We start from the raw sequence: 27018 nt of genomic DNA on the forward strand, positions 1-27018 counted from the left end.
TATCAGACATTTAAGAAAGAAATGGTACCAATTCTACATTAACTCTTTCAGAAAATTACACAGGAAGGAATACTCCCAACTCACTCTATGATATCAACATTAGGCTAACAGCAAACCAGATGAAGATATCAAAAGAAACATAGAAAATAATATCCCTCATAAAGATTAATGCAAAAATTCCTGACAAAATTTTAGCACATCAAACCAAGAAATTCATAACAAGAATAGCACACTGTAACCAAGTGGGGTTTATCTCCAGAATACAAGGCTCATTTAACATTTAAAAATGAATCAGTGTGGGACGGACTTCTGGAATGACATGTGAAAGTCTGGCAAATAAATCCTGCCCCCCCCCCTCAAAAAGTAATGACAGTACCAGATAACACTTGTAAAAACAATCATTTCAGAATCTGGAGAGTAACAAAGGCATGCAAATAAACTGAAAAGCAGTACTTCAAGAAAAACTACTAAACCTTATTAGCAGGAACAGTGGGGGTCTGGAATTTTAGCTTCAGGAAGCTACCTTCCTTCCACCCCTACTCCATGGCTGGTACTACCAAGGTTCAATAGTCTAAAAGACAAGGGAGTCCCATGCCCAGGAATTTGTCAAAAATAATCATTACCTTGGTGGCAAACCATCAGGAAAGCCCAACAGTACAACTAACTGGGGCGGCAATATTTGGAGCAAGCAAAAAAAACATCCAGAAATTTCACAGAGAGATCCAGGGAACAAACAGGTATAATGACCTCTAATAAACTGCAAGAAACCTCAGTGGTCTGAAAGGCTGCCCACATGTATAAGCCTGTATTCACACTCAGGAGAGGACCTCAAGTGTCTATACTCATCCCTGGTTGAATGTGAAGTCCTTCACATAGGAAGAAGCCTTATTGGCTCAAGATGTTTAAACACAACCTCCCAAGTAATCACTGGCTGGCCTCTAAGCATTGGTGGAAGGAAAATTATAGTCTTAAATGCCTATACTAAACAAAAAGAAAATATCAAGTAAGTTAAAGTTACACTTTAAGAATCTACCCCCAAAAGGGGGGGGGGGCAACCAAACCCAAAGCAAGCAGAAGACGGAAATTATAAACATTAAGGCAGAAATCAATGGAATGGAAAACAGAAAAACAGAGAAAAGTGATGAAATACAAAACTTAGTTCTTTAAAAATATCAATAAAATTAGCAAATCTTTAGCTATACTGACCAAGACAAAAAAGAGAAAAGACACAGATCTAGAATTAAAGAAGGGACATCAGGAATGCCTGGGTGGCTAAGTCCTCTATCTGCCTCTGGCTCATGATCCCAGAATGCGGAGATGGAGTACTGCATCAGGCTCCCTGCTCAGCAGGGACATCAACAGTGACTTTACAGAAATTAAAAGGTTTTCAAGGAAATACCATAAACAAGTTTATACTAACAAATCACACAACTTAGATGAAATGGATAAATTCCTAGAAAAACATACATTACTACAACTGACTCAAGAAGTTAGAAAATGTGGACATTCTAACATTTAGTAGTTAAAAGTCTTCACAGAAAGAAAAGCTCAGATGCAAAAACACTTAAAGAAAAAAATCACACCAATTCTCCACTAATTCTTCCAGTAAATGGAGGAGGACACAACTTCCAGCTTATTCTATAAGGTTAGTATTACTTTGGCACCAAAGACACTAACAACAAAATATATATATATATTCACACCAATTTTCATGAATAGAGACATAAAAATCACCAAAAAAATAGTAACAAACTAAATCCTACAATATATGAAGAGGATTATATACCATGACCAAGCAGCTTTTATCCCAGGAACCCAAAGTGGTTTAATATTTGAAGATAAAGTAATATACAATGTATTAACAGAATAAAGGTGGAAAAAACTACATGATAATCTCAAGAGACTCATAAAGAATGTTTGACAAAATCCATGATACAAACTTTAAAAGAACTAGGAATAGAAGGGAATTTCCTAAACCTGAAAAAGGACAACTACAAAAAACCTATGGCTAACATAATAGTGAAATGTTTTTTCTTTAAGACTAAGGATAATGCAAGCATGCCCACTCTTGGCTGCCTGCTTGCTATGCAACACTGTACCAGAGGTTCTAGTTACTGCAGTAGTCAAGAAAAAGAAGTAAAAGGCATCCTGACTGAAAAGAGAGAGGTAAAAATACTTATATTTATGGACAACATAATCCAGTATGGTTAAAAAAAAAAAAAAAAAGAACTAAAGAATCCATAAAACCTCTAGAACTCATAATGAGATCAGCAAGATCACAGGAGATAAGATTAATGTAAAAAATTATATTCCTGTATTTTATCAATGAACAATCCAAAAATGAAATTAATAATAAATACCATTCACACCAGGATAAAGAGAATAAAATAAGTAGGAATAAATTCAGCCAAAGAAGCACAAGGCTTATTTACTGAAAGCACAATAACATTACATTAAAGAAGTTAAAGAAAAGTAAGTCTGACATACAAAGATGAGTAACATATGACCTCACCTGTATGTGGACTCTAAAAGGTGACATTCCAAGAAGCAAGGAGAGAACTGCCAGGAGCTAGGGAATGGCAGAAATTTGGGGGTATTTCCACCTTAAAAAGTTAGTGATTCTTCCAATCCATGAGCACGAAGTATTTCTCCTATTTATTTTTTCTGAATGTCACAACAGCTTCCTTCAAAATAGTCCCAAATTAGAGCTATCCCAGATTTCCATTAAGAATAGAATACTATTTGTACACCTGCAACTAATAAAATACTGTATGTCTACTATACATTAAAAAAATAAAGTATTATATAATATACAGTGGAATAACATACAGAAACAAAAAAGAATTAAGTACTAATCCATGGAATAGCAAGCAACAGCATGGATGAATCTCCATACCAAAAGAAGATCACTATATAATTCTATTTAAATGAAGTTCCAAGACAGAATTGATTAGTATATAGTGACAGGGGTCAGAATGGTGATTACCGTTGGGAGCTATAGACTTGGAGGAGTGTGAGAAAACCTTCCAGTATGTTTGAAATTATCCTCTCCACCTCTCCCTACCTCCCCACCCCACCCTCCCCTCAATCAGCTTTACTGAGATAAAACTGAAAAGAAAAAGCTCCTTGCTCAGCAGAGAGCCTACTTCTCCCTCTGCCTGCCACTCCCTCTCTCTCTCATTAATAAATATAAATAAATAAAAATAAATTGTATATATTAAGGTGTTCAACATGATGATTTCATATAAGTGTAATTTGTGAAGTGATTATAATCAAGCTAACTAGCATATTCATCACCTCACATAACCTTCGCAAGTATATGAGGTAAGTCTACTTAAGAGATACTATATTAACAAACTTCAAGTATGTAATTATTAATTATAGTCACTATGTTGTATACTAGATCCCCAAAATTTATTTGTCTTATAACTGGAAGTCTGTATATTTTGAGTTGTGACTCCCCATTTCTGCAGGGAACATAATTATATGTCACTTACATAAGACTCTAGAAAATAGACTAATCAACAGTGACAGAAAGCAGATAAGCAGATGCTTGGGATAAGAATAAAGGTTGTGAAATGGCCAGAGGAAGATATTACAAAGATAACCAAAGAAACTACTGGTGATGGTGAATATTTTCATTATATTTGACACAGGTCAAAACTTATCAAAGCACGCATTTTAGATAAATTCAGTTTGTTCCATGTTGATTACACATTAATAGAACTGTAAAAAAAAAAAAATGCGAAAACAGAAAAGGAAAAGAGAAAACAAATTGAAATGTTACAATTCTCCAGGCAAGAGGCAGTAGTGGCTTAGACTGGGATGGAACCTATAGAGGTGAAAATGTGAGTAGGTAAATTTAAAGCTTATTAGAATACAGAATAGTCAAAACTTTGTTGGTGAAATGGATAGTGGGAGTTGAAGGAAAATAAGCAAATCAAGGACTTCTATTTTGATGCCAGTTGCTTTGTGAATAGTAGCATCATTTACTAAAATGAGGAAGACTGAGAGTGAATAGTAGTGACATATACTGAAACAGAGGAAGACTGGGATAGGATTACAGAGTCAAGGTTTCTCACCATGACTACTAGGAGTAATTCAAAATGGTTTTACAAGTTTAATGGATTTTAAAACCATGAACCAGGATCTATATACAACTAGAAAATAAAAGTGGTCACTTACCAACTACCATAAATAAGAAAAATTAATATGTTTAAATAAATGAGAAGTAGATATGCGCATTAGAAAATAATGACTTAAAACTATTTTAGTTAAATACTACATTTAACTTCTAATATATGTTTCCTAGAAGTATTACTTAAGTTTGTCTACATTTCTAAAAAATATTTGTCTAGGGGCACCTACGTGGCTCAGATGGTAAAGCAACAGCCTTTGGCTCAGGTCATGATCTTGGAGTCCCACATATGGTTCCTTGCTCAGTTTCTTTATTTCCTTCAAAAATCTTTGCTTGGGATACCTAAGTGGCTCAGTAAGTGAAGCATCTGCCTTCAGCTCAGGTCATGATCCCAGGGTCCTCCAATGGAGACCTGCATCAAGCTCCTTGCTCCCATGGAATGGGAGAAGATATTTGCAAATGACAGTACAGACAAAAGGCTGATATCCAGGAGCTACAAAGAATTCCTCAAACTCAACGAACACACAAAACAGATAATCATGTCAAAAAATGGGCAGAAGACATGAACAGACACTTCTCCAATGAAGACATACAAATGGCTATCAGACATGAAAAAATGTTCATCATCACCAGCCATCAGGGAGATTCAAATCAAAACCACAGTGAGATATCACCTTACACCAGTTAGAATGGCCAAATTTAACAAGACAGGAAACAACGTGTATTGGAGAGGATGTGGAGAAAGGGGAACCCTCTTCCACTGTTGGTGGGAATGCAAGTTGGTGCAGCCTCTTTGGAGAACAGCGTGGAGATTCCTTAAGAAATTAAAAATAGAGCTTCCCTATGACACTGCAATTGCACTACTGGGTATTTACCCCAAAGATACAGATGTAGGGAAAAGAAGGGTACATCTGTAACCCAATGTTTATAGCAGCAATGGCCACGGTCGCCAAACTGTGGAAAGAACCAAGGTGCCCTTCAATGGACGAATGGATAAGGAAGATGTGGTCCCTATACACTATGGAGTATTATGCCTCCATCAGAAAGGATGAATACCCAACTACTGTATCAACATGGACAGGACTGGAAGAGATTATGCTGAGTGAAATAAGTCAAGCAGACAGAGTCAATTATCATATTGTTTCACTTATTTGTGGAGTATAAGAAATAACATGGTGGACATGGGGAGATGGAGAGGAGAAGGGAGTTGAGGGAAATTGGAGGGGGAGATGAACTATGAGAGACTATGGACTCTGAAAAACAATCTGAAGATTTTGAAGGGGTGGGGGGTGGGAAGTTGCGTGAGCCTGGTGGTGGGTATTATGGAGGGCACGTATTGCATGGAACACCAGGTGTGGTGCATAAACAATAAATTTTGGCACACTGAAAAGAAATTTAAAAAATTAAAAATTTAAAAAGAAAAAGCTCCTTGCTCAGCAGAGAGCCTACTTCTCCCTCTGCCGGCCACTCCCTCTCTCTCTCATTAATAAACGAATAAAAAAAATCTTCAAAAATCTTTGCTTACCTGTTTAATCTTCTGAATAATGACCCAAATTGTGCTATTTTATGTGGTGAACTAAGAGCATCTTGATTTTCACTTAATTTGGAAACCAAGGAATTAGAATAATTAACTTTACTGAGCTGAAAAGAGAAAGAAGAACGTGTCAGAATGGTAAATGTACACACATGTATACAATTTAAATTACTTACCATAAAATGTCATCTAAGTGGACACCTATATGCAAAAAAAAAATGAATTATCTAGTTTGAAAGAAACTGTGTCCTTAATGAAAAAAAAAAAAAACATTGTGCCAACAGTGAAAGCAATACTAGTATTTAAATGATTGTCAATATAACAATTGATACGATGATGAGCTAACCATTTCCTAAGAGGTTAAAAATATAAATACTATTAATCATAATTAATATATTACAAATATAATTAAACAAAATTAAAATATTATAATTAATAAATATATGTAATATATTGATTATAATTAATGAATATATTCTAAATATATTCTAAATTATACATATATATGCATATATATATATAGGACACCAGAATCTCAAGCAAATTTTCTGAAAGAAAATTATTTTTCCCAAAAAAACAGCTGTATTTATCTCCATTTTCTCCATTTACTAAATAATTTTAGAATGCTCCTTTAATATTTCTGAATATCAATACCACTGAGTGCAAAATGGTGAACATATGGAGACTTGTAGAAAAGAGATGAGGTAATCCATTTGTTAATCTTTACTACATAAAGATATTATAGTGGCCTGACACTAATCTATCCAGCAATAATAATTTACATCTATAGCATATTATATTTATTAGCCATGAAGCACAGAAATGACAAGTCCAAAAACAATCTTTGAGACAAATTTGGATAAAAAGAAGACAAAAAGAGATACTGAGAGTCTTAGGAAATAAAAGGGGGAGTCCAAAGTCAGGGAGAGCTAAACAAAAGTCTGGTAATACATCTCATATCTCAACCTCAGGAACAATGACCGAGGTGCAGAGCTGAAGTCATTCTATGAAGTGAGGGACATACAAACAAACCAAAAAAGGAAAGAATACTTTATGTAGGCTCAACACTACTTCTCTAGTGATCAGTGAGCCCCAGCCCATTTTTTCTTTTAACCTGTTGTTTCAACACATTTTCTTTTGTATTTTATAGTTTCATTTTAATTCTTACTTTTCTTGAAATCTCTCCAAATAAGCAATTAAACACTTTTCTAAAACTTAACAATTTGCCACCATACCTTGGACAGGAATATTAGCCTCTCTTTTTAATTTTCTCTTCTGTGTATTAAGTATAACATTATTGGGAATCCTCTGTGGCTCAGTTGGTTATGTGTTTGGCTCAGGTCATGATCCTGGAGTACTGGGATCCGTTCCCGCATTGGGCTCCCTGCTTAGCAGGGAGCCTGCTTCTCCCTCAGCCTAATGCTCCCCCAGCTTGTTCTCGCTCGCGCTCTCTAACAAAATAAATATAATCTTTTTTTTTTAAAGATTTTATTTATTTATTTGATAGAGATGACAAGTAGGCAGAGAGGCAGGCAAAGAGACAGGAGGAAGCAGGCTCTCCATGGAGCAGAGAGCCCGATGCAGGGCTCGATCCCAGGACCCTGGGATCCTGACCTGAGCCGAAGGCAGAGGCTTTAACTCACTGAGCCACCCAGGCACCCCCAAAATAAATATAATCTTTAAAAAATATAAATATTATTTACCCCTCTGAAGATAGTCACTAACCTGCAGCCTAAAAGTAGATTATTTAAGTAGAGATTACAGAGAGTTACATTCTCTATCCTATAAACTATCTACAATGCAAATTTTAGTCTTGTAAAATACAAACTGAATAAATGTTTTTCATTGCATCATTCCAAAGTTAATGGGTCCTTAAATTAATAAGGCTAACATCTATCACTGGAATATAATACTTTCTCTTCTCTGGAAAAGAGAAAACATACTTTAATACTTCCATAAAACTGAATCATATCATTAATATCACATATTATAGACAATGTATCACATGTAACTGTAACTAATAAAATTTTAAACTTATAAATTATAAATTCATTTATAAATGACAAATATATACATACGGCATAAAACCAATGCATGCTAAAAATGGGATAAATTCAAAACTGAATATTCCCATTAACAAGACATCAAATTTATATAATAACCATTTCCCCCACTACCATTATATATTAGCATAATAATCATAACTTATTATTTTTTAAACTCTATATAGTCTAATAAAATGACTACTTTTTATAGTTTATGGCAGATATAGTTCAGAATTTTAAAATCTGGATGTTTTTAGATTTCTAACTTTAGACAATACAGTGACTAAACAACATTTTTTTTTAAGATTTTATTTATTTATTTGACAGACAGAGATCACAAGTAGGCAGAGAGGCAGGCAGAGAGAGAGAGGAGGAAGCAGGCTCCCCGCTGAGCAGAGAGCCCGATGTGGGACTCGATCCTCAGACCCCGAGATCATGACCTGAGCCGAAGGCAGCGGCTTAACCCACTGAGCCACCCAGGCGCCCCCCTAAACAACATTTTAGCACTACACATCTCTATCTATATCAACACATTTGTATAGTTTTAATTCAAGTGCATATAACCAGTTGTCATCTGTCAAATCCTAAAAAGAACCAAACCATCACAACTCATTTTTTTAACAGACTACTACGACATCACTGAGATTATACACTGCAATTCACAGGGCCCTTTCCATATCATAACTATCTGGCCACCATGACATCACCAACTAGTTATTTACTGTGATTACAATTATCAACTATTATATAAACACACTAAAATATTTTCAATTTCACTATCAGTCATTTTATCTTATTTTATTTTTTTAATATTTTAAAATAATTTAAAATAATTTAAAATTAATTATTTATTTGACAGAGATCGAAAAGATGATGATTTCAAAGATTTTTAAAGAAGATTCCAGTTTTTGGATTCATTATCTTCTACAGAAGAGACAATTAAATTTTGACCAAAGAGGAATTATTATATTTAGCTGATATCCTAATTTGGCTCTATTTACAGCAATTCACAACTAATATTTTTTAAGTCCACAAGACCAGAAAAAAAGAGCATATCATAAAAATACAATGATATAAAATGCTAAGACTAGTGATTCAAATGTACCTGCTCATTCTGCTTTTTCCAACATGCAACTTTCTGAGGACTAGGTGCTATTCTGAGAATGAAATTTTGTTTTGTAATATTCCTATTAGAAGATAATTCTGCTGAAAAAGATGGTTGAGCAAAAATACAATTTTCTATTCTGTTGAACTGCAGTTTAAACATGCTATATGAGTTCATAACTTATGGCAACTATAGAGAAAGAAGATACAACCATTTAATCTGATAAAATATATAAAATTGAGTAAAGGAAAGTAAAAATAGTGAAAAAAGGTCACAGATTGCAGAAAACGTTCCAAGGAAAAGCAAGTCATGAGTAATTCACAGGACTTATTAAGTCAAGAGAGGTTATCAACTAAACTTATACTGAAGAGTTCCTTTCCACCTGCCTTTTCATTTATGGTCCCCTCAATCTCTAACCTTCACACCATGTCTCCAAATGATGAGAAATCTGAGCTTCACTGACCCACAATTCAGCTAAAAAGATTTCCAAGAGATTTTAGTATCATTATCATTCTCTGATACAGTTTAATTTTGACAATTCAAAGAAAAGAAATTATAAATAATGTAGCTCTGGACCTGAGGCACTTGGGTGGCACAGTCAGTTAAGCATCTGCCTCTTGGTTTTGGCTCAAGTCATGATCTCAGTGTTGTGAGACTGAGCCCCATACTGGGCTCCACACTCAACAGAGAGCCTGCTTAAGTTTCCCTCTCCCTCTGTCCCACTCAGCCCCCTGTGCATGCTCTCTCTCTTTCTCTCTCTAAAATAAATAAATCTTTAAAAATATATACATAATAATATATCATTGGATCTTAAAATTTTATGGTTTTATCACAATCTACATATTTTCTAATTTATTAAAATTTTATTTACTAAAAAGATTATCTGCAGTACACTGAAAGAAAAATAATCTTGGGATCAGTATAATTGTTGAAAATCACAATTTAGGGATGCCTGGGTGGCTCAGTTGATAAAGCAGCTGCCTTTGGCTCAAGTCATGATCCCAGGGTCCTGGGATCGAGTCCCACATCGGGATCCTTGCTCGGCAGGGAGCCTGCTCCTCCCTCTGCCTCTGCCTGCCTCTCTGTCTGCCTGTGCTCGCTCGCTCTCTCTCCCTCTGTCTCTGACAAATAAATAAATAAAATCTTTAAAAAAAAAAAAAAGAAAATCACAATTTAATATAAAATAAATGGTCACTATGCTAGAAGAGATGAATTTATCAATGATCAGATGAACCCAAAGCAGGAATCCCCAAACAAATTAACTTTTGCAGCTCATCAGTATCAAAAGTTATGTACACATAGACCTAATCTACATTACCAGAACTCCAAAGTGTTTCTCATAAGCAGTTAAAATATACTTAAGGTATAAGTTCCATACATTAAAACCTTTAAAAATAATTTTAAAGACTATAAAAAAATTTTAAAGAATATTTTCCCCTGATATTCAAAAAATTTCTATCATTTAGTAGTATGCCACAATCATTAAAGTAACTTAAAAATTTTTTTAAGTCTCACCTGAACTGGGGCAAATTCTTTCTTGCTGTCTAGTCTTAACAGTATATAAAAATGAAAAGAAAATTTTAAGGTTAAAAAAATCTGGCAATAAATTTGACTATTTTTTCATGTATATATTTAAAACTCATACTGTTCTACAGAAATACACAAAAACATACAGAACTCTAAATCATTTTAGAGTTTTATTTAAAGTTTATTTAGAGTTTAGAGTTTCATTTAGAGTTTCATTTATTTAGAGTTTTATTTATTAAAATTGTATTATTACTAGAGAAACACAGTGAGGATAAGGAAAGCCAAACTATGCATAAAAACATTTACTATGGACATTAGCTTATCTGATAAAGGTCTTAATAGTTTAATAATACTGTTAACAGCCAAACAAAAACAAGAGCTAGAAGAAAAGTCCTTTGTACAGTTTCTAATGAATATAACAGTACTGATGATGACCTGTTTAAATACCTAAATAATATACAATCTTGATAAAACCTACCTGTTGTTTATATCATCAATGCAGAGGTTAGATGGTATACAGTGAGGTGACATTGGAAGTTCCAAATTATGCTTTCTTAGAGGCATTTTTATGTCTCTATGCATATTCACATGTATTGGTTTTCTCACAGTTTCTATAATGAAAAAAATTACAATTAAAAATAATAAAATCTTTAAAAGAAATGTTTGATATATAATGTCCATTAAATAAGTGTATATCTTAGAAACTTCCTAAAACTACCTATATTCTATAGATGCTAGAAGTCATTACAGTACTAAAAACTATCACAAATCATTCAAATCATCTCTTTTTCATTATCTTACATAGTCCTCATGAAAGGTGCTATACTCATTCAGTTCTATTTTTTTTCTTCCTCTAAGATTTCCTTGATCCCCAGACTATACCAGATGCTATGTTATACATGCCCACAGCACTAGGTATGTTCTCTATTACAGCACTTACCATGGTTTATTTTACCTGATTAATTCTCTCTCTCTCTTACTAGATTTTCAAACTTTATGAAAAGAGAAGCCTTTTCTCTCCTTATACAAGGTATCACTATTTGGTCTGCTCAGTACTTTTTAACTACTCTCCTTTTCTGGGTAATGCTTTTTCACAAATACCAACTACATAGAGGTGGTGGTGGTGGTGGTGGTGGTGGTGGTGTGTGTGTGTGTGTGTGTGTGTGTATGTGCACGCACGCTTTTTAAAAAAGTATTTATTTGAGAGAGAGCAGGAGGGAGAGGGAGAGAGAATCTGAAGCAGACTTTGAGATGACCACAGAGCCCAAGGTAGAGCTTGATCCCATGATCCCAAGATCATGATCTGAGCCAAAACCAAGAGCTGGATGCTCAACCAGCCTGAGCCACCAAAGCGCTTCAACTATACGGTTCTAATAGAGAACTTCCTATCTTCTGATAAAACTGTGTCACTAGAAAAAATAATCAACTTAAGAGCAGTCATCTGACTCAAGGTTAATCAATAATAGGATCATATCTCTGTGGTTATAAATAATTATTCCAATGCTAGGAACTGGCACCAGTAGGACAGGGTAAAATGCTTCCAGTAAAAAAAACTCAGAACCAAAGAAACAACTTTCAGTGTTTCCCTTGTGGCAAAACAGGAGAGATAAGCAATATTAGTATTTTAAGGTCACATTTCAAGTCTGAATGAAAAAATACAATCTGAGAGAATAAAGTTAATATCTAAAGTGAGAAAAAAATTTTGGTGGTATTCAAGTCCCCAATTCAAGCAGTCTCTGAGGCCCAGCTGCACCACTGCCCTTCCTTTTAGCTAAGTGTCTTAGTCCATTCAGGCTGTTCTAACACAATACCTTAGACTTCGTACTTATGAACAGAAATTTACTTGTCTGTAAGCCAGGCAGTGTCCAAGATCAAAGTGCTCTCAGATTCAGGGTCTGGTGAGAGCCTGAGTCCTGGCTTATAGAGAGCTGTCTTCTCCCTATGTCCTCACACAGTGAAAGGAGCAAAGAGAGCTCTCTGGGGTCTCTTTATAAAAGCACTAATTCCACTCATGAGGGGTCCCCCATCATGACCACCTCCTATAGGTCCCACCTCCTAATACCATCTACTAATAAACTTATGCTTTTGTAGGGAAGATAAAATATCTTTTTCCTCTAGCTTTCTAATTCTCAGCTAGGGACTCTATAACAAAAGGCAGATCAATTTTAAATGAAACCCTTTATAAGGAAATGGAGACCCAAAGAAGTTAAACCTGAGCATTTTTTTTAATTTTTTCAATTTATTTATTTTCAGAAAAACAGTATTATTTTTTCACCACACCCAGTGCTCCATGCAATCTGTGCCCTCTATAATACCCACCACCTGGTACCCCAACCTCCCACACCCCCGCCACTTCAAACCCCTCAGATTGTTTTTCAGAGTCCACAGTCTCTCATGATTCACCTCCCCTTCCAATTTACCCCAACTCTCTTCTAACACCCCTTGTCCTCCATGATATTTGTTATGTTCCACAAATAAGTGAAACCATATGATAATTGACTCTCTCTGCTTGACTTAATTCACTCAGCATCATCTCTTCCAGTCCCGTCCATGTTGCTACAAAAGTTGGGTATTCATCCTTTCTGATGGAGGCATAATACCCCATAGTGTATATGGACCACATCTTCCTTATCCATTCATCCGTTGAAGGGCATCTTGGTTCTTTCCACAGTTTGGCGACCGTGGCCATTGCTGCTATAAACACTGGGGTACAGATGGCCCTTATTTTCACGACATCTGTATCTTTGGGGTAAATACCCAGGAGTGCAATTGCAGAGTCATAGGGAAGTTCTATTTTTAATTTCTTGAGGAATCTCCACGCTGTTCTCCAAAGAGGCTGCACCAACTTGCATTCCCACCAATAGTGGAAGAGGGTTCCCCTTTCTCCACATCCTCTCCAACACATGTTGTTTCCTGTTTTGTTAATTTTGGCCATTCTAACTGGTGTAAGGTGATATCTCAATGTGGTTTTAATTTGAATCTCCCTGAGGGCTAATGATGATGAACATTTTTTCATGTGTCTGATAGCCATTTGTAGGTCTTGATTGGGGAAGTGTCTGTTCATATCTTCTGCCCATTTTTTGATATGTTTGCCTGTTTCATGTGTGTTGAGTTTGAGGAGTTCGTTATAGATCCTGGATATCAACCTTTTGTCTGTACTGTCATTTGCAAATATCTTCTCCCATTCTGTGGGTTGCCTCTTTGTTTTGTTGACTGTTCCCTTTGCTGTGCAGAAGCTTTTGATTTTGATGAAGTCTCAAAAGTTTATTTGCGCTTTTGTTTCCTTTGCCTTTGGAGATATATCTTCAAAGAAGTTGCTGTGGCTGATATCAAAGAGATTACTGCCTATGTTCTCCTCTAGGATTCTGATGGATTCCTGTCTCACATTGAGGTCTTTTATCCATTTTAAGTTGATCTTTGTGTACGGAGTAAGAGAATGGTCGAGTTTCATTCTTCTACATATAGCTGTCCAGTTTTCCCAGCACCATTTATTGAAGAGACTGTCTTTTTTCCACTGTATTTTTTATCCTGTTTTGTCGAAGATTAATTGACCATAGAGTTGAGGGTCCATATCTGGGCTCTCTACTCTGTTCCACTGGTCTATGCGTCTGTTTTTATGCCAGTACCATGCTGTCTTGGTGATCACAGCTTTGTACTAAAGCTTGAAATCAGGTAACGTGATGCCCCCAGCTTTATTTTTGTTTTTCAACATTTCCTTAGCGATTCAGGGTCTCTTCTGATTCCAAGACAAGGATGCCCACTTTCACCACTCTTGTTCAGCATAGTATTAGAAGTCCTAGCAACAGCAATCAGACAACAAAGAGAAATAAAAAGTATCCAAATTGGTAATGAAGAAGTCAAACTCTCTCTCTTCGCAGATGACATGGCTCTTTATATGGAAAACCCAAAAGATTCCACCCCCAAACTACTAGAACTCATACAGCAATTCAGCAACATGGCAGGATACAAAGTCAATGTGCAGAAATCAGTGGCTTTCTTATACACTAACAATGAAAATACAGAAAGGGAAATTAGAAAATCGATTCCATTTACTATAGCACCAAGAACCATAAGATACCTGGGAATAAACCTAACCAAAGAGGTAAAGGATCTGTACTCGGGGAACTACAGAACACTCATGAAAGAAATTGAAGAAGACACAAAAAGATGGAAGACCATCCCATGCTCTTGGATCGGAAGAATAAACACTGTTAAAACCTGAGCATTTTTATGCTAGATTCGATGGAAAATGAAAAGTAGTGAGAAAACGTGATCAAACAAAAAGGAGTGTTAAACTAAGTGTAGCCAACTGGAGGAAACAGCAAGGCATATTTGTTTAGATTCTTCTCAGTGTCCCTGTGTCTTAGAGATAAAGATGTTCCTTTCCTCCAGGTATAAGGAGGACACTTCTCACATGAGGATCTTTCCTGCACATACTGCTTCTCAAATTCCTTCTGCTTAAAATCTTTAGTATGCCAACATACCTTATTTTTGGGACAGTGTGTCCTGACCCCATAATTTTCTATTCTATTCCCAACATCCAGTACACTACTTGGAAGTACTCAATAATGGAGGTACTCAATAAACATGCCAAATGTATAAATAAAAAGAAAGTGAGGAAGAAAGGAAATACATAAATGTAAATGCCATCACTGGACTGTCTCATGAAAAAAAGTGAAACTGGTCCCCTATCCTACAACATACACAAACTTCACCTCAAAATGGATTAAAGAGTTGAATGTAAGACTGAAAACCACAAAACTAGAAGAAAACACAGGGGTAAGTTCCTTGACATCAGTCTAGACAATGACTTTTTGGATTTGACACCAAAAGCAAAGGCAACAAAAGCAAAAACAAACATGTGGAACTACATCAAACTAAAAATCTTCTATACAGCAAAGAAAATCATTACCAAAATGAAAAGACAAACTATGGAATGGGAGAAAATATTTGCAAAACATGTATCTGATAAGCATTCAAACTCCAAAGTATATAATGAACTCATACAACTCTTAGCTAAAAATAATCTAATTTTGTAAATAGGCATGGAAATGAACAGATATTTTTCTAAAGAAGACAAACAAATGGTCAACAGACACATGAAAAGGTGCTCATCACCAATCTTCAGGGATATACAAATCAAAATCACAATGAGATATTTATTACCTCACACCTGTTAGAATGACTATCAATAAAAAGGCAAGAGATACAAGTGTTAGAAAGGATGTGGAATAAGGGAACCCTTGTGCACAGCTTATAGGAATGCCAGTGGGTGGAGCAACTATGGAGAACATAATATATATTCCTCAAAAAATTATAAGTAAAACTACATGATTCGGCAATCCCACTTCTAATTTCCAATTCTAATTCCCACTTCTACATATCCAAAGGAAATGAAGACAGAATCAGAGGGGATTTCTGTACTTCTATGTCCCATGTTTACAGCAGCATCATTCACAATGGGCAAGATATAAGATATGCAAACAACCTCATGTCTGTCAATGGGTGATAGGATAAAGAACATGTGAGATATATATATATATATATATGATGAAATATTCTTCATCCATGAACATTAAGGAAATCCTGCCATTTATGACAGCTTGGATGGACCTTAAAGGCATTATGTTAACTGAATTAAGCTAGAGAAAAACAAATAGAGCATGGTATCACTTACACATGGAATCTAAAAAAGAACTCAAACTCACAGAAACAGGGAGTAGAAAAGTGGTTGCAGGGCCTTGGGACTAGGGAGTAAGGGAAATACAGGTTGGTAACAGGTCAAACTTTAGCTCTGATAAATAAAATATGAGGATTTAATGTAAAACGTCATGACTGTGGCTAACATTGCATTACGTAAGTGAAGAAAAAGAAGATAAATACATCAAACAGATTTACAACAAAACTTTTATTCTTAAAGTCCTTATATAACATATTTACATCTAAACTATAACTAAATTTGCTTATGTAAAGGCCGTCTGCATTAAGGAATAAAAATGGCAGAGAAAGGAAAAGAGGAGATACTAACAGTACTTATGATCAATTTCTATCCCTCCTTTCAGAACTGCCTAATTTCTTAACCTCTCACTTTAGTACTTATTTTAAAAATTAAATATCAGACACAAGTTCCCTTGAGAAAAAAAAACTCTGACTAAACTTTCTATTCACTTGAAGGCTCAAAGTACAGTCAAAAATGAACTTTATTTTTGAAGTATTAGACTACTATAGTCAACATTCCAAGAATGCCTAAGAAATTATTCAAGTTGTGATACAGGAAAATAATCACGGAGGCAAAAATCGTTTTCAAACAAATTCTCTAAATACTTTAAGATAGTAAAGACATTTATTCCCTGCTCTTTTACCTAAACTTTAGTTAACTATTCTGCCTACATAAAATAATGTAGTAACTAAAATGAATGTAACATAGTAACTTGAACCATACCTTATAAAATTAATTTTATGTAACACACAACTTAAAAACACAAATATATTAAGCAAAAAAAAAAAAAAAAAAAAGGATTTTAAGCAAAAAGTAACAAAGGTACTTTTAAAAAAAAGTAACTATTTAAAGAAGACAACCAAGTTTTAAAATTATTTTACTTTCCATATCCTTTGAGTTCTAAAATTATAAATTTATTAGAAAATTGAATGTTATTATCACATTAGAGTCAAAACAAAATGCTAACGGAAAGACTTACCAGGTGTTTTCTTTTGGCAAGATATGTGATTTACCATATATAGGTTAAGGAGATCTAAACTGAGAGTGGAATTTTTGACAGGCGATGAAACCCCCAGTAATTTCATTTTTGATTTTAATCTTTTCTTTTCAAAATATTCCTAAAATAATTTAAAAAGAAGTTATTACAACAACCATATGGTTTTACGCAGAATTATAAAAAATAAAAAACCAATAATGCTATTTAACAATTAACTGATTTGATATTTTTATATTTCTGACACCCCCTTTATATGCTTACATATAAATTAAAATCAATCATAATGATAGAGTTGGCCTAAAGACTCTTAATTCCACAGCCTCTTAAAATCTTTTTGGTAAATATACTGCCTTTAAAATAGAACTTTATAAAGGCATTACTAGGTATCAAAAGATTAAAAATGATCTGAAATGTAAAGCTTTTTAAAAGTTTGATAAAACAAATCTGACAAGGTAAAAACTTGTTTTTCTACCTGGTGTGCTATCTTACAGATATAAAAAGCCTTAAAGATATGCACAGTTGAGTACCAGTAAAAGTTAACTGAAATGAGAAGAGGACAAGAAAAAGCAGCTATGTGAGACTAATCTCCAGCCTGAGTCAATTTAATTTCCTTTACTATCCTTCCATGACTGCTACTTTGCCATTAACAAGAGCTGTACTGTTGAGTGGACTCAGAAGTGAATGAGAGATAACAGTGAAGGGGCAGAGCAAGAAAGGGAAAGGATCCAGAGAGGGCTTTAGTTGTTTTAATAGGGGGAAACTGAATATGTCTGAATATCAGTGGAAAGCCTCCAGCTGACAGTGACTCGTTGAGGATACAAGAAAGAGAAGAAATAATTGATGCAGTGAAGTCCTTAAGAACGATGGAATCCAGACTGCAAATAAAGAGACCTTCCTTTGTCTAAAGGAAACTACCTCCACAATCACAGAAGGGAAAGAGAAAATCAGTGAAGGGAAAGAGAAAATCAGTGAAGATGTAAGACAGGTTACAGAACTGGTAGTAGATATAGAAGATAATTCTCATCTGATAGCTTCTATTTCCTCTGAAATATAAGATAAAGTCATCTAATGAGTGTGAAGAGATTAAAAATAGGGTTGGGGAAGAGTGGCTTAAGGGAGACATGACACATTCAAGGGAAGATATGACATTTTCAAAGAATAGGAAAGTGACACAACTAGAGATCAACACTTTAGGGAAGGGCCATAGCATGTCTTTCCCTTTCTTATAAATATTCAAAAGAATGATCCAGAGTTAAGACTACTAAAAAAAAATCTGGGAACAGATTATAGTTTATTTATTGAATACCTGTGTTATTTCTTGACACAATTCTAGGCAAAGGAGATACAAAATGAACAAAAGTAATAAAATACCTCTTCTGATAAATATATGTTAATGAAGGGAAACAGATGAAACAAATTTATAAGAAAATACCAGATTATGAAAAGGAAGATTAAAAAAAATGGTCCTGGAAAGAAAATAAGTGGAGGGTGGGGAGCTACTTAGATGCTATGATCAGAGAAAGCCAATCTAAGAGGAGATACTTCAGCTGAAACCTAAATGCTGACAAGGCAGACATGCAAATATCTTGAGGAAGAATATTCCAGACAAAGAGAAGAAGAATGGCAGAGAGACTGCCAGTGTAGCTAAAATAAAATGAACAGAGCAAGGAGTAAGAAAGTCAGAGAAGTAGGCAGGGTGTAGATCCTTCAGGTCCTTCTAGGCTATGGTTAAGTCAGATATTATTCTAAAAGCAATAAAAAACTGAAACTTTTAAGCAGGGGAATGAAAATTCTGATTTGTGCTCTTAAAAGACCATGTTAACTGCTGTGTGAAGAACACACTACAAAGGAAAAAATATATAGCAGAAAAACACTGATAAATTTGATTATATTAAAATTAAGAACATTCCCTAAAATAACATTAAGAAAATAAAAATAAAAGCTACAGAGTACACATAAAACCCAAGAATTCTAAATATATAAAGACAATTAAAAAAGACAACACAAATTAAAAATGGAAAAAATACTCGGAAAAGTACTTCACAAAAGAGGAGAAACATGGATGAAAATGTCAGATAATCTCATTAGTAATCAAGAAAATATGAGTTGAATTTATAATGAGACATCATTTCACTAAATTAATAACTATCCTACTTTTATAATAATCACTTCCTTGTTTTTCTTTAAATTTTATGAGCTTTGAACATATTTTTTTCTGTTTTGAAACTTTGTATAAATGGAATCTTACTGCTTATATAATCTGTAAGTTGCTTTATTTGTTCAATATTATATTTTGGGGATTCATCTACATTAATTACATGTGGTTGACACATTTCCACTGCTATATCATTACTTGGGTATGCCACAATTTGTGTAACCATTCTACTACTAATAGACATTTGGGTGGTCCCCTTCCCTCCCCATACCCCTGCCCCTCTTCTTCCTCTCTTGCCTTCTTTCTTTTTTGCTACTTAACAACACTGATCCAAACAAGCTTGTACATGTCTCAAAATACACATGTGGAAAAATTTCTCTTGAATATAGATTGCTTGGTTGTAAGATATATGCATGTTCAACTTTGCATAATAAAATCGATGTAAGAAAAAAATTTTTTTTAAGTAGAAGGTAGGTTATAAGGCCATCATGATACTCTAGGCATAAATGAGGATTTGAATCAGGGTACTCATAGCACAGGTAGTGTGAGAAGTGATCAGACTTCCCTTAAAAGACTGGGATATATTTTGGAACTAGAATGACAACAAGAATCAACAATGACCTTTAGTCTCTGCCTGAGAAAACGGTTGGCTAATCAAGCTATCTACAAGAACAGAGAAGACTGGATGGTCTTCCAGTTACTTAGGTGTATTTATTAGCCTTTTGAAAAACACTTCAAAAGACCACTATTCTTATAAAGCTAATATAAATAAAAATATATTTTCTTTACCTTTTGCTTTCTCCTTTCCTGCTTGATCAGAACCCTGGTACTGAAAAAGGAGCAAGACAAAAGATGTAAGTTTCTGCAATGACTGCCATTTTGGCTAAACTGATGACTTGAAATTAAAATCTATAAGTATAGTAAGAATTATATTATTTTCTGAAAATAAACTATGAAAATGTTGTAGTATATACTGTTTCACAAAAATTTTCTTAGAAATCCAAGAAATAGTAAAAAAGACTCTAGACCTACGAAGAATAATAAAGCACAGAATAAACCTGGATTATAAAATCAACATAAGCAAAGAGAAAGCAATGCATTGGAAAAGATGTATCCCCAAAACACTCTCATCTGACAGCAATATTCTTGGTCAAACTGCTATTTTCTTGTTTTACCTTACATTTCAATATTCTACTAAAACCAAAAGAAAATAGAGAAAAAATTAAAATCTATTTGGATCTAAGGAAATTTTAAGTTTATTATTAAAGCAACTTCAGTTATATTAATGTATCAGCTATGTGTACTTGAAATCTCCTAACATCTTTAAAAAAGTAGCTAGTTCCTATGGACATGCCTTATACCTACTTTATGTTAAACATTGCATTATATCCCAATGATAGCACAGTACTTAACAGTTATAAAATATCTGCTCTATTAGTAATTATGGAATGCTATAAAACATTCATGACTGTTTAAAAAGATCTGTACAATATAGCTTTTGGATATACATGAAACTATGGTCTCAAATTCAAGATTTGTGCAAGAATTATAAATAATAAAATCTTAGCTCTATGAGATTTATATAACAACATGAAAATAAAAACTCCTAATAACAACTATTATATACCTTACACCACCCTAAATGCTTTGGATACTTTATATGTATAAATTCATTTACTCTTCACAGCAACTAAATAAGGTTAAGATCTACTTTTATCCAAAAGAAGATGTGGTATATATACACAATGGAATACTATGCAGCCATCAAAAGAAATGAAATCTTGCCATTTGCAACGATGTGGATGGAACTAGAGGGTATCATGCTTAGTGAAATAAGTCAATCGGAGAAAGACAACTATCACATGATCTCCCTGATATGAGGAAGTGGAGATGCAACATGGGGGGTTAGGGGGGTAGGAGAAGAATAAATGAAACAAGATGGGATCAGGAGGGAGACAAACCGTAAGTGACCGTTAATCTCACAAAACAAACTGAGGGTTGCTGGGGGGAGGGGGGTTAGGGGGGTTTGGACATTGGGGAGGGTATGTGCTATGGTGAGTGCTGTGAACTGTGTAAACCTGGCAATTCATAGACCTGTACCCCTGGGTATAAAAATACATTAGAAGTTTATAAAAAATAATAATAATAATAAATTTAAAAATTAAAAAAAATTTTAAAGATATACTTTTATCCATAAGAAACTAAGGTTAAGTAACTTGCCCACAGTCACACCACTGAGAAGTGTTAAATGGAGATTCAAATCCAAGAATTCTAATTTTAAAGTATTTAACCAATGCATTACACTGCTTTCCAAGTATGTCAACTGTGAATACACAAAGCTGTTCAATTTTCCAAATAAAATTTTTCCAAATTTTCATAAACTACATGTGTAAGTTACTGAACACCCTCAGACTTGCCACTTACTGAACTTGTTCTTTAACATATTTCCCAATAGCTATGTCCTAACTGACCATTTTGAGCTTACTGAACAAAGAACCCAATCTATTCTGTTCTATGCAACATCATAAGTGTACTGCTGGCATTCAAACTTCAGAAAAGAAAAAGGAAATAAATTACATTTCATTGATATCTTAAATTTCAAGGGTGGAGAGGATCTTAGAGATTAGTTTATTCTCCAACATTTTAAAATTTACAAAAAACTTACATAAGAAGCAAAGTGCTTTTCAAAGTTCAGAAATATAAGAAGTATGACAGAGCCAGTAACATTAAGCATTTCAGATTATAAACAGATAATAAGAAGAGATATCAATTCTATGAGCAGTTCCCACATTATAAAGATCAGCAGAATTAGGGACAAGTCAAAGTCTAAATACAGTCTTTATATATGTAAATATGAGGTGCTTTTATTCTAGGCTGATTTTCCATTATCCATGACACACTTATGGCTCTCACCAAATTCTTTGTACTACATAAGACCCATCACTATGTGTCTAAGAAAAGTCAATTAAGGGATGCCTGGGTGGCTCAGTTGGTTAAGCATCTACCTTCAGCTCAGGTCGTGATCCCAGCATCCTGGGATCAAGCTCCACATCAGGCTCCTTGTTCAGTGGGGGGCCTGCTTCTCTCTCTCTGACAAATAAATAAATCTTTTAAAAACTAAATACATAATCAAAAAATTTTTTAAAAGTCAATTAAGAACTCAAGGGGGCATCTGGGTGGCTCAATTTAGTGTTTCCCTTCAGTTCATGATCTCAGGGTACTAGGATCAAGTCCCTCGTCGAGCCTGCTTTTCCTTCTTCCTCTGTCCCTCTGCCCTGCTTGTGTTCTCTCTCACAGTTACATGGTCAATGAATCTTCAACAAAGCAGGAAAGAATATTCAATGGAAAAAAGACAGTCTCTTCAACAAATGGTGTTGGGAAAACTGAACAGCAACATGCAAAAGAATGAAAGTAGAGGAGCACAGCTAGCACGGTGGAGCATGCAACTCTATCTCAGGGCTATGGGTTCAAGCCCCATGTTGGGTATGAAGCCTTTTTTTTAAAAAAAAAAAAAAAGAAAGAAGAAGAAGAAGTTGTTAAAAAAAAAAAAAAAAACTAAACCAGTGATGCCTGGGTGGCTCAGCTGGTTAAGCATCTGCCTTTGGCTCAGGTCATGATTCGGGATCATGCAATCAAGTTCCACATCATCAGACTCCTTGCTCAGTGGGGAGTCTGCTTCTACCTCTGCTTGCCACTGCCCCAGCTGGCGTGTGCTCTTTCTCTGACAAATAAATAAATAAAACCTTTAAAAAAAAAAACGTAAAAAAACTAAACTGGACCACTTTCTTACACCACACACAAAAACAAATTCAAAACAAATGAAAGACCTAAATGTGAGAGACAAAACCATCAAAATCCTACAAGAGAACACAGGCAGTAACCTCTTTGACCTCAGCCATAGCAAATTCTTACTATATACACCTCTAGAGACAAGGGAAACAAGAAAAAATAAACTATTGGGAATTCATCAAGATCAAAAGCTTCTGCACAGCAAAGGAAACAATCAACAAAACTAAAAGGCAACCTAGAGAATGGGAGAAGGTATTTGCAACTGACATATCTGATAAAGGGCTAGTGTCCAAAATGTATAAAGAACTTATCAAACTCAACATCCAAAAAACAAATAATCCAGTTAAAAAATGGGCAGAAGACATGAAAAGACAGTTTTCCAAAGAAGACATACAGATGGCCAATAGACACATGAAAAGATGTTCACCACCACTCTTCAGGAAGATGCAAAGCAAAACTACAATGAGATATCACTTCACACCGGTTAAAACAGCTAAAATCAACAATACAGTAAACAATAGGTATCGGTGAGGATGCAGAGAAAGGGAAACCTACTTACACTGTTGGTGGGAATGCAAACTGGTACAGCTACTGAAAATAATATGGAGTTTCCCTAGAAAGTTAAAAAATAGAACTACCCTATGATTCAGCAATTGTACTACTAGATATTTACCCAAACAATACAAAAATACTAATTCAAAGGGATACATGCTGAGTGGTTTGTAGCAGCATTATCAACCATAGTCAAATTATGTAAACAGCCCCCGTATCAATCAACTGATGAATGGATAAAGAAGATGTGGTATGTGTATACACACATACACACACATATCAAATATTACTTGGCCACCAAAAAAAATGAACTCTTGCCATTTGCAATGAAGTAGATGGAGCTAGAGGGTATTATGATAAGCAAAATAAGTCAATCAAAGAGAAATACTTTCTCATTCACTCATAGGTGGAATTTAAGAAACAAAACAAATGATCATAGGGGGAAAAAGAGAGAAGAAAACCAAGAAACCAACTATCAAGAACAAACTGATGGTTACCAAATGGGAAGTAGGTGGGAGGATGGGTTAAATAGGTGATGGGGGATTAAGGAGTGCACTTTGTGAGGAGCATGGGAGTTTTATGGAACCACTGAATGACTATATTGTACACCAGGAAATAACATTATACTTTATGCCAACTAACTGGAATTTAAATAAAAACTTAATAAAATGAAAAAACTTTTTAATTTAAATTTTTTTTTTTGATCAGCACAGCAGTCTGTAACACAGCAGACTCAACAGTGCCAGCTACAGATGTTATCATGGTACTCAGAAGTTGTGCAAGATAGTTTGATTCAGAGTCTTTCTGGGAAAAAATGCATGGTCTATAGATATACAAGGAAAGGTTTAGTTAACCAATCTTGTGGATTAAAGGTCCTTGCTAAAAGTTAGAGACTACTAAATTGGCCAGAGGGGCTGAGATATCGACTTCACCAGCTCCATTCCTGGACAGCAGAGTACCTCTTCTGGCATCACTGACATTATTGTCCCTGAAAACTCAATCCTGCTACAGTTCCTACAACTGCCTGCAACTACAATAGATGCTCTGTATTCTCTCTTTATCTCTTTATCTTTATCTCTCTTTGCTAATTCAAAGTAAAGGACAAGTGCATCAAAGTCTAAGCTTAGATCATATGCCCACTCCCTAGCTGCAAAACAGACTGAAAAACATTATCTGGGTTTTGTTGTGGTTTTTTTTATGTTGGGCTTTGTGGGATTTTTTTCCCCACATTCTTTAGAGAAAGGTGGCCTGTGCCTAGTACCAAAACTCATAATGTGGGAAATACCTCCCCCTGCCCCCCTCACACACAAGGGGCTCAGATGCTGGGCTGCCAAAGACTACAAGTATCTTCTTAAAAGATGTTATACCATAAAATTAAAATGGTTGATGATCCAAAAGTACTTTTTTATTTGGCTGTCAGATATGTGTACATGCATGTGTATATGTATGTATGTGTGTATATTTCTGGTAGTTTCTTCTAATGGTTTTGCTTAGGTGAGTGTCAAAATAAGACAGTAATGTCCTTTTTGTTGTTCCACAATGGTTGAGTAAGATGGCAATACAGAAGGCTCCTGAGGCCCTTTTCCCCACAGACACACTATATGTACAACTACATTTGGGAGCATTCCCTCTGAAAGAGATTCAGAAACTAGCTGAATGACTCCTACATACTAGATAACTGAGAAAATACCCACACTGGAACAGGTAAGAAAGGCTATGACACACTCTTACCATGAACACATTACCCCCGCCCGAAGCACAGTGCCAGACAATTGGGAGGGAACACCCATTCCTAGTTTTGAACTGAGAAGCAAATGGTTTGTACTGCATATCCAGCACTCCCAATTTTCAGGGCCCTCACTAGACAGATAAGTTTCCAAAAATACAGCTCTGAAAGCCAACAGGGCCCAAGTCCAGGAGAACCACAAGACTACAGCAAACAAATAAGCAAACTCTTAACAGGTGTGTAGCACTCACCATACCTACCCTCAGAGTTCAGCATGGAGTAGGTAAACCATCTATCTCCCAGCCTTTCCCTGAAAAAGGTTAATCTGCATACTTTACAAGCTCCTTCCTGAGGTCTAGGCTTATCATTCCACATTAGAGGCTGGCTACAAACCACCCCAGAAAATAAGAAAGCCAGAGGACAACTCTCCTGCCTTTTTCCAAACCACTCCAGCACATCAGCATCTCCCTAGAAGGAGATGGTGTGCTCCAGCTATTCCAGCTGCCAACCAAAGAACAGGTCACTAGATGCCCTGGCACTGATAGCCAAATAGGCTTCCATTCAAGAAACCAGTAGGACTTTAGTAAACAAAGAAGCAATTCTTAACTGTCTGTCACCTCAGAGCTAAGCAAGCAGTGACCAGGCAAAATCTCTTAATGCTGTTAGTTCCCTGAAAAAGGTTTATCTACTTACCTTAAAAAATACTACCTTAGGGTAAGGCTTCTCATCTAGCAGGCATCAACAGGTTGGTTGTGATCTTCCCCAAAGACCAGGGCAGACTGAAGACATCTCTCAGGCTATCTCCCTCCAGCCCACTCCAATAAAACCAGATCACCAGTATCTCCCTGAAGGAGATTGTACAACATATTTAAGGCCACAACTTTTGTGACAGCCACCCAAAGAGTAAGTCTCCAGATCATCTGGTTCTAACAGCCAACGGAACTTGCATTCACGAGTCTCAAACAAAGAAATAGTTCTTAATGACCACAGAAACATAACCCAGGGGCTAGCACAGAGGACAGGCAAAAAGCTTATCTCCCAGTTTCTTCCTAGAAGGGGCTTAAATACATACATACTCAGCTGCTGCCTGATGCTGATGTTAAATACATACATACCCAGCTGCTGCCTGATGCTACCTGATAGCAATCAGGTGCTAACTGCAATCCTAACCACTGGGACAATGATGGGTCTTGACATACCATCTACTACTAAGAAAGACTAAGAACAAAGGAGACTTGGGTAATCACAAAAGTTTGAGAGACAACTAGGAGGCAGGGCCTAGCCTATCAATGAGATTTCCTTCATAAGACCATCTGTAAAAACTGGGAAAAGAGGGAGATTTAGGGAAGATCAAGAGGTAGGATGATCCTGAGTTTACTTCTTCCCTCAGACACAGCCCTCCTTCAATCTAGCTGGTCAGATACTTGCAAGAGCCAGTTCTGACACTATATACTTTGCCAGGTCCTGACCTGGCATTCCCTTGCCAATATGCACTACCTAACCCCCTGCACCAACAGGCTCCCCTCCAAAGCAGCTCCCACTCCACCACACCCAGCAGGCAGCCCCAGCCAGACCAGTGCCACTCCGAAGCAGCGCCTGCCCGAGAGAAGGGGAAGTCAATACAAGTCATCAGCATGCCCACAGCAGTTGCAGGTGGGCCTCTCAGCCAGCCATGCCAAGGGCCAGCACTACCCACCAGTGTGCCCACAGTAGCCAGGGCCAGTCACTGCA

At 35.6% G+C, this 27018-nt stretch overlaps 1 protein-coding gene across 1 annotated transcript in view; it reads right to left on the reverse strand.

Moving 5' to 3' along the window:
- Positions 1-27018, reverse strand: part of CUNH12orf40 (chromosome unknown C12orf40 homolog) — a 97922-nt gene that overhangs the window by 39934 nt on the left and 30970 nt on the right. Inside the window, exons 2-6 of the mRNA XM_013045481.2 lie at positions 20010-20049; positions 17048-17186; positions 10828-10960; positions 10338-10371; positions 5664-5779 (exon numbers count right to left, since the gene is read on the reverse strand). Coding sequence (XP_012900935.1) covers positions 5664-5779; positions 10338-10371; positions 10828-10960; positions 17048-17186; positions 20010-20049 — 462 coding nt within the window. The remainder of the gene's footprint in view (positions 1-5663; positions 5780-10337; positions 10372-10827; positions 10961-17047; positions 17187-20009; positions 20050-27018) is intronic.

The sequence above is a fragment of the Mustela putorius genome, unplaced genomic scaffold, assembly GCF_011764305.1.
Source record: "Mustela putorius furo isolate JIRA1106 unplaced genomic scaffold, ASM1176430v1.1 tig00537227_pilon_pilon_pilon, whole genome shotgun sequence".
NCBI lineage: Eukaryota > Metazoa > Chordata > Mammalia > Carnivora > Mustelidae > Mustela > Mustela putorius.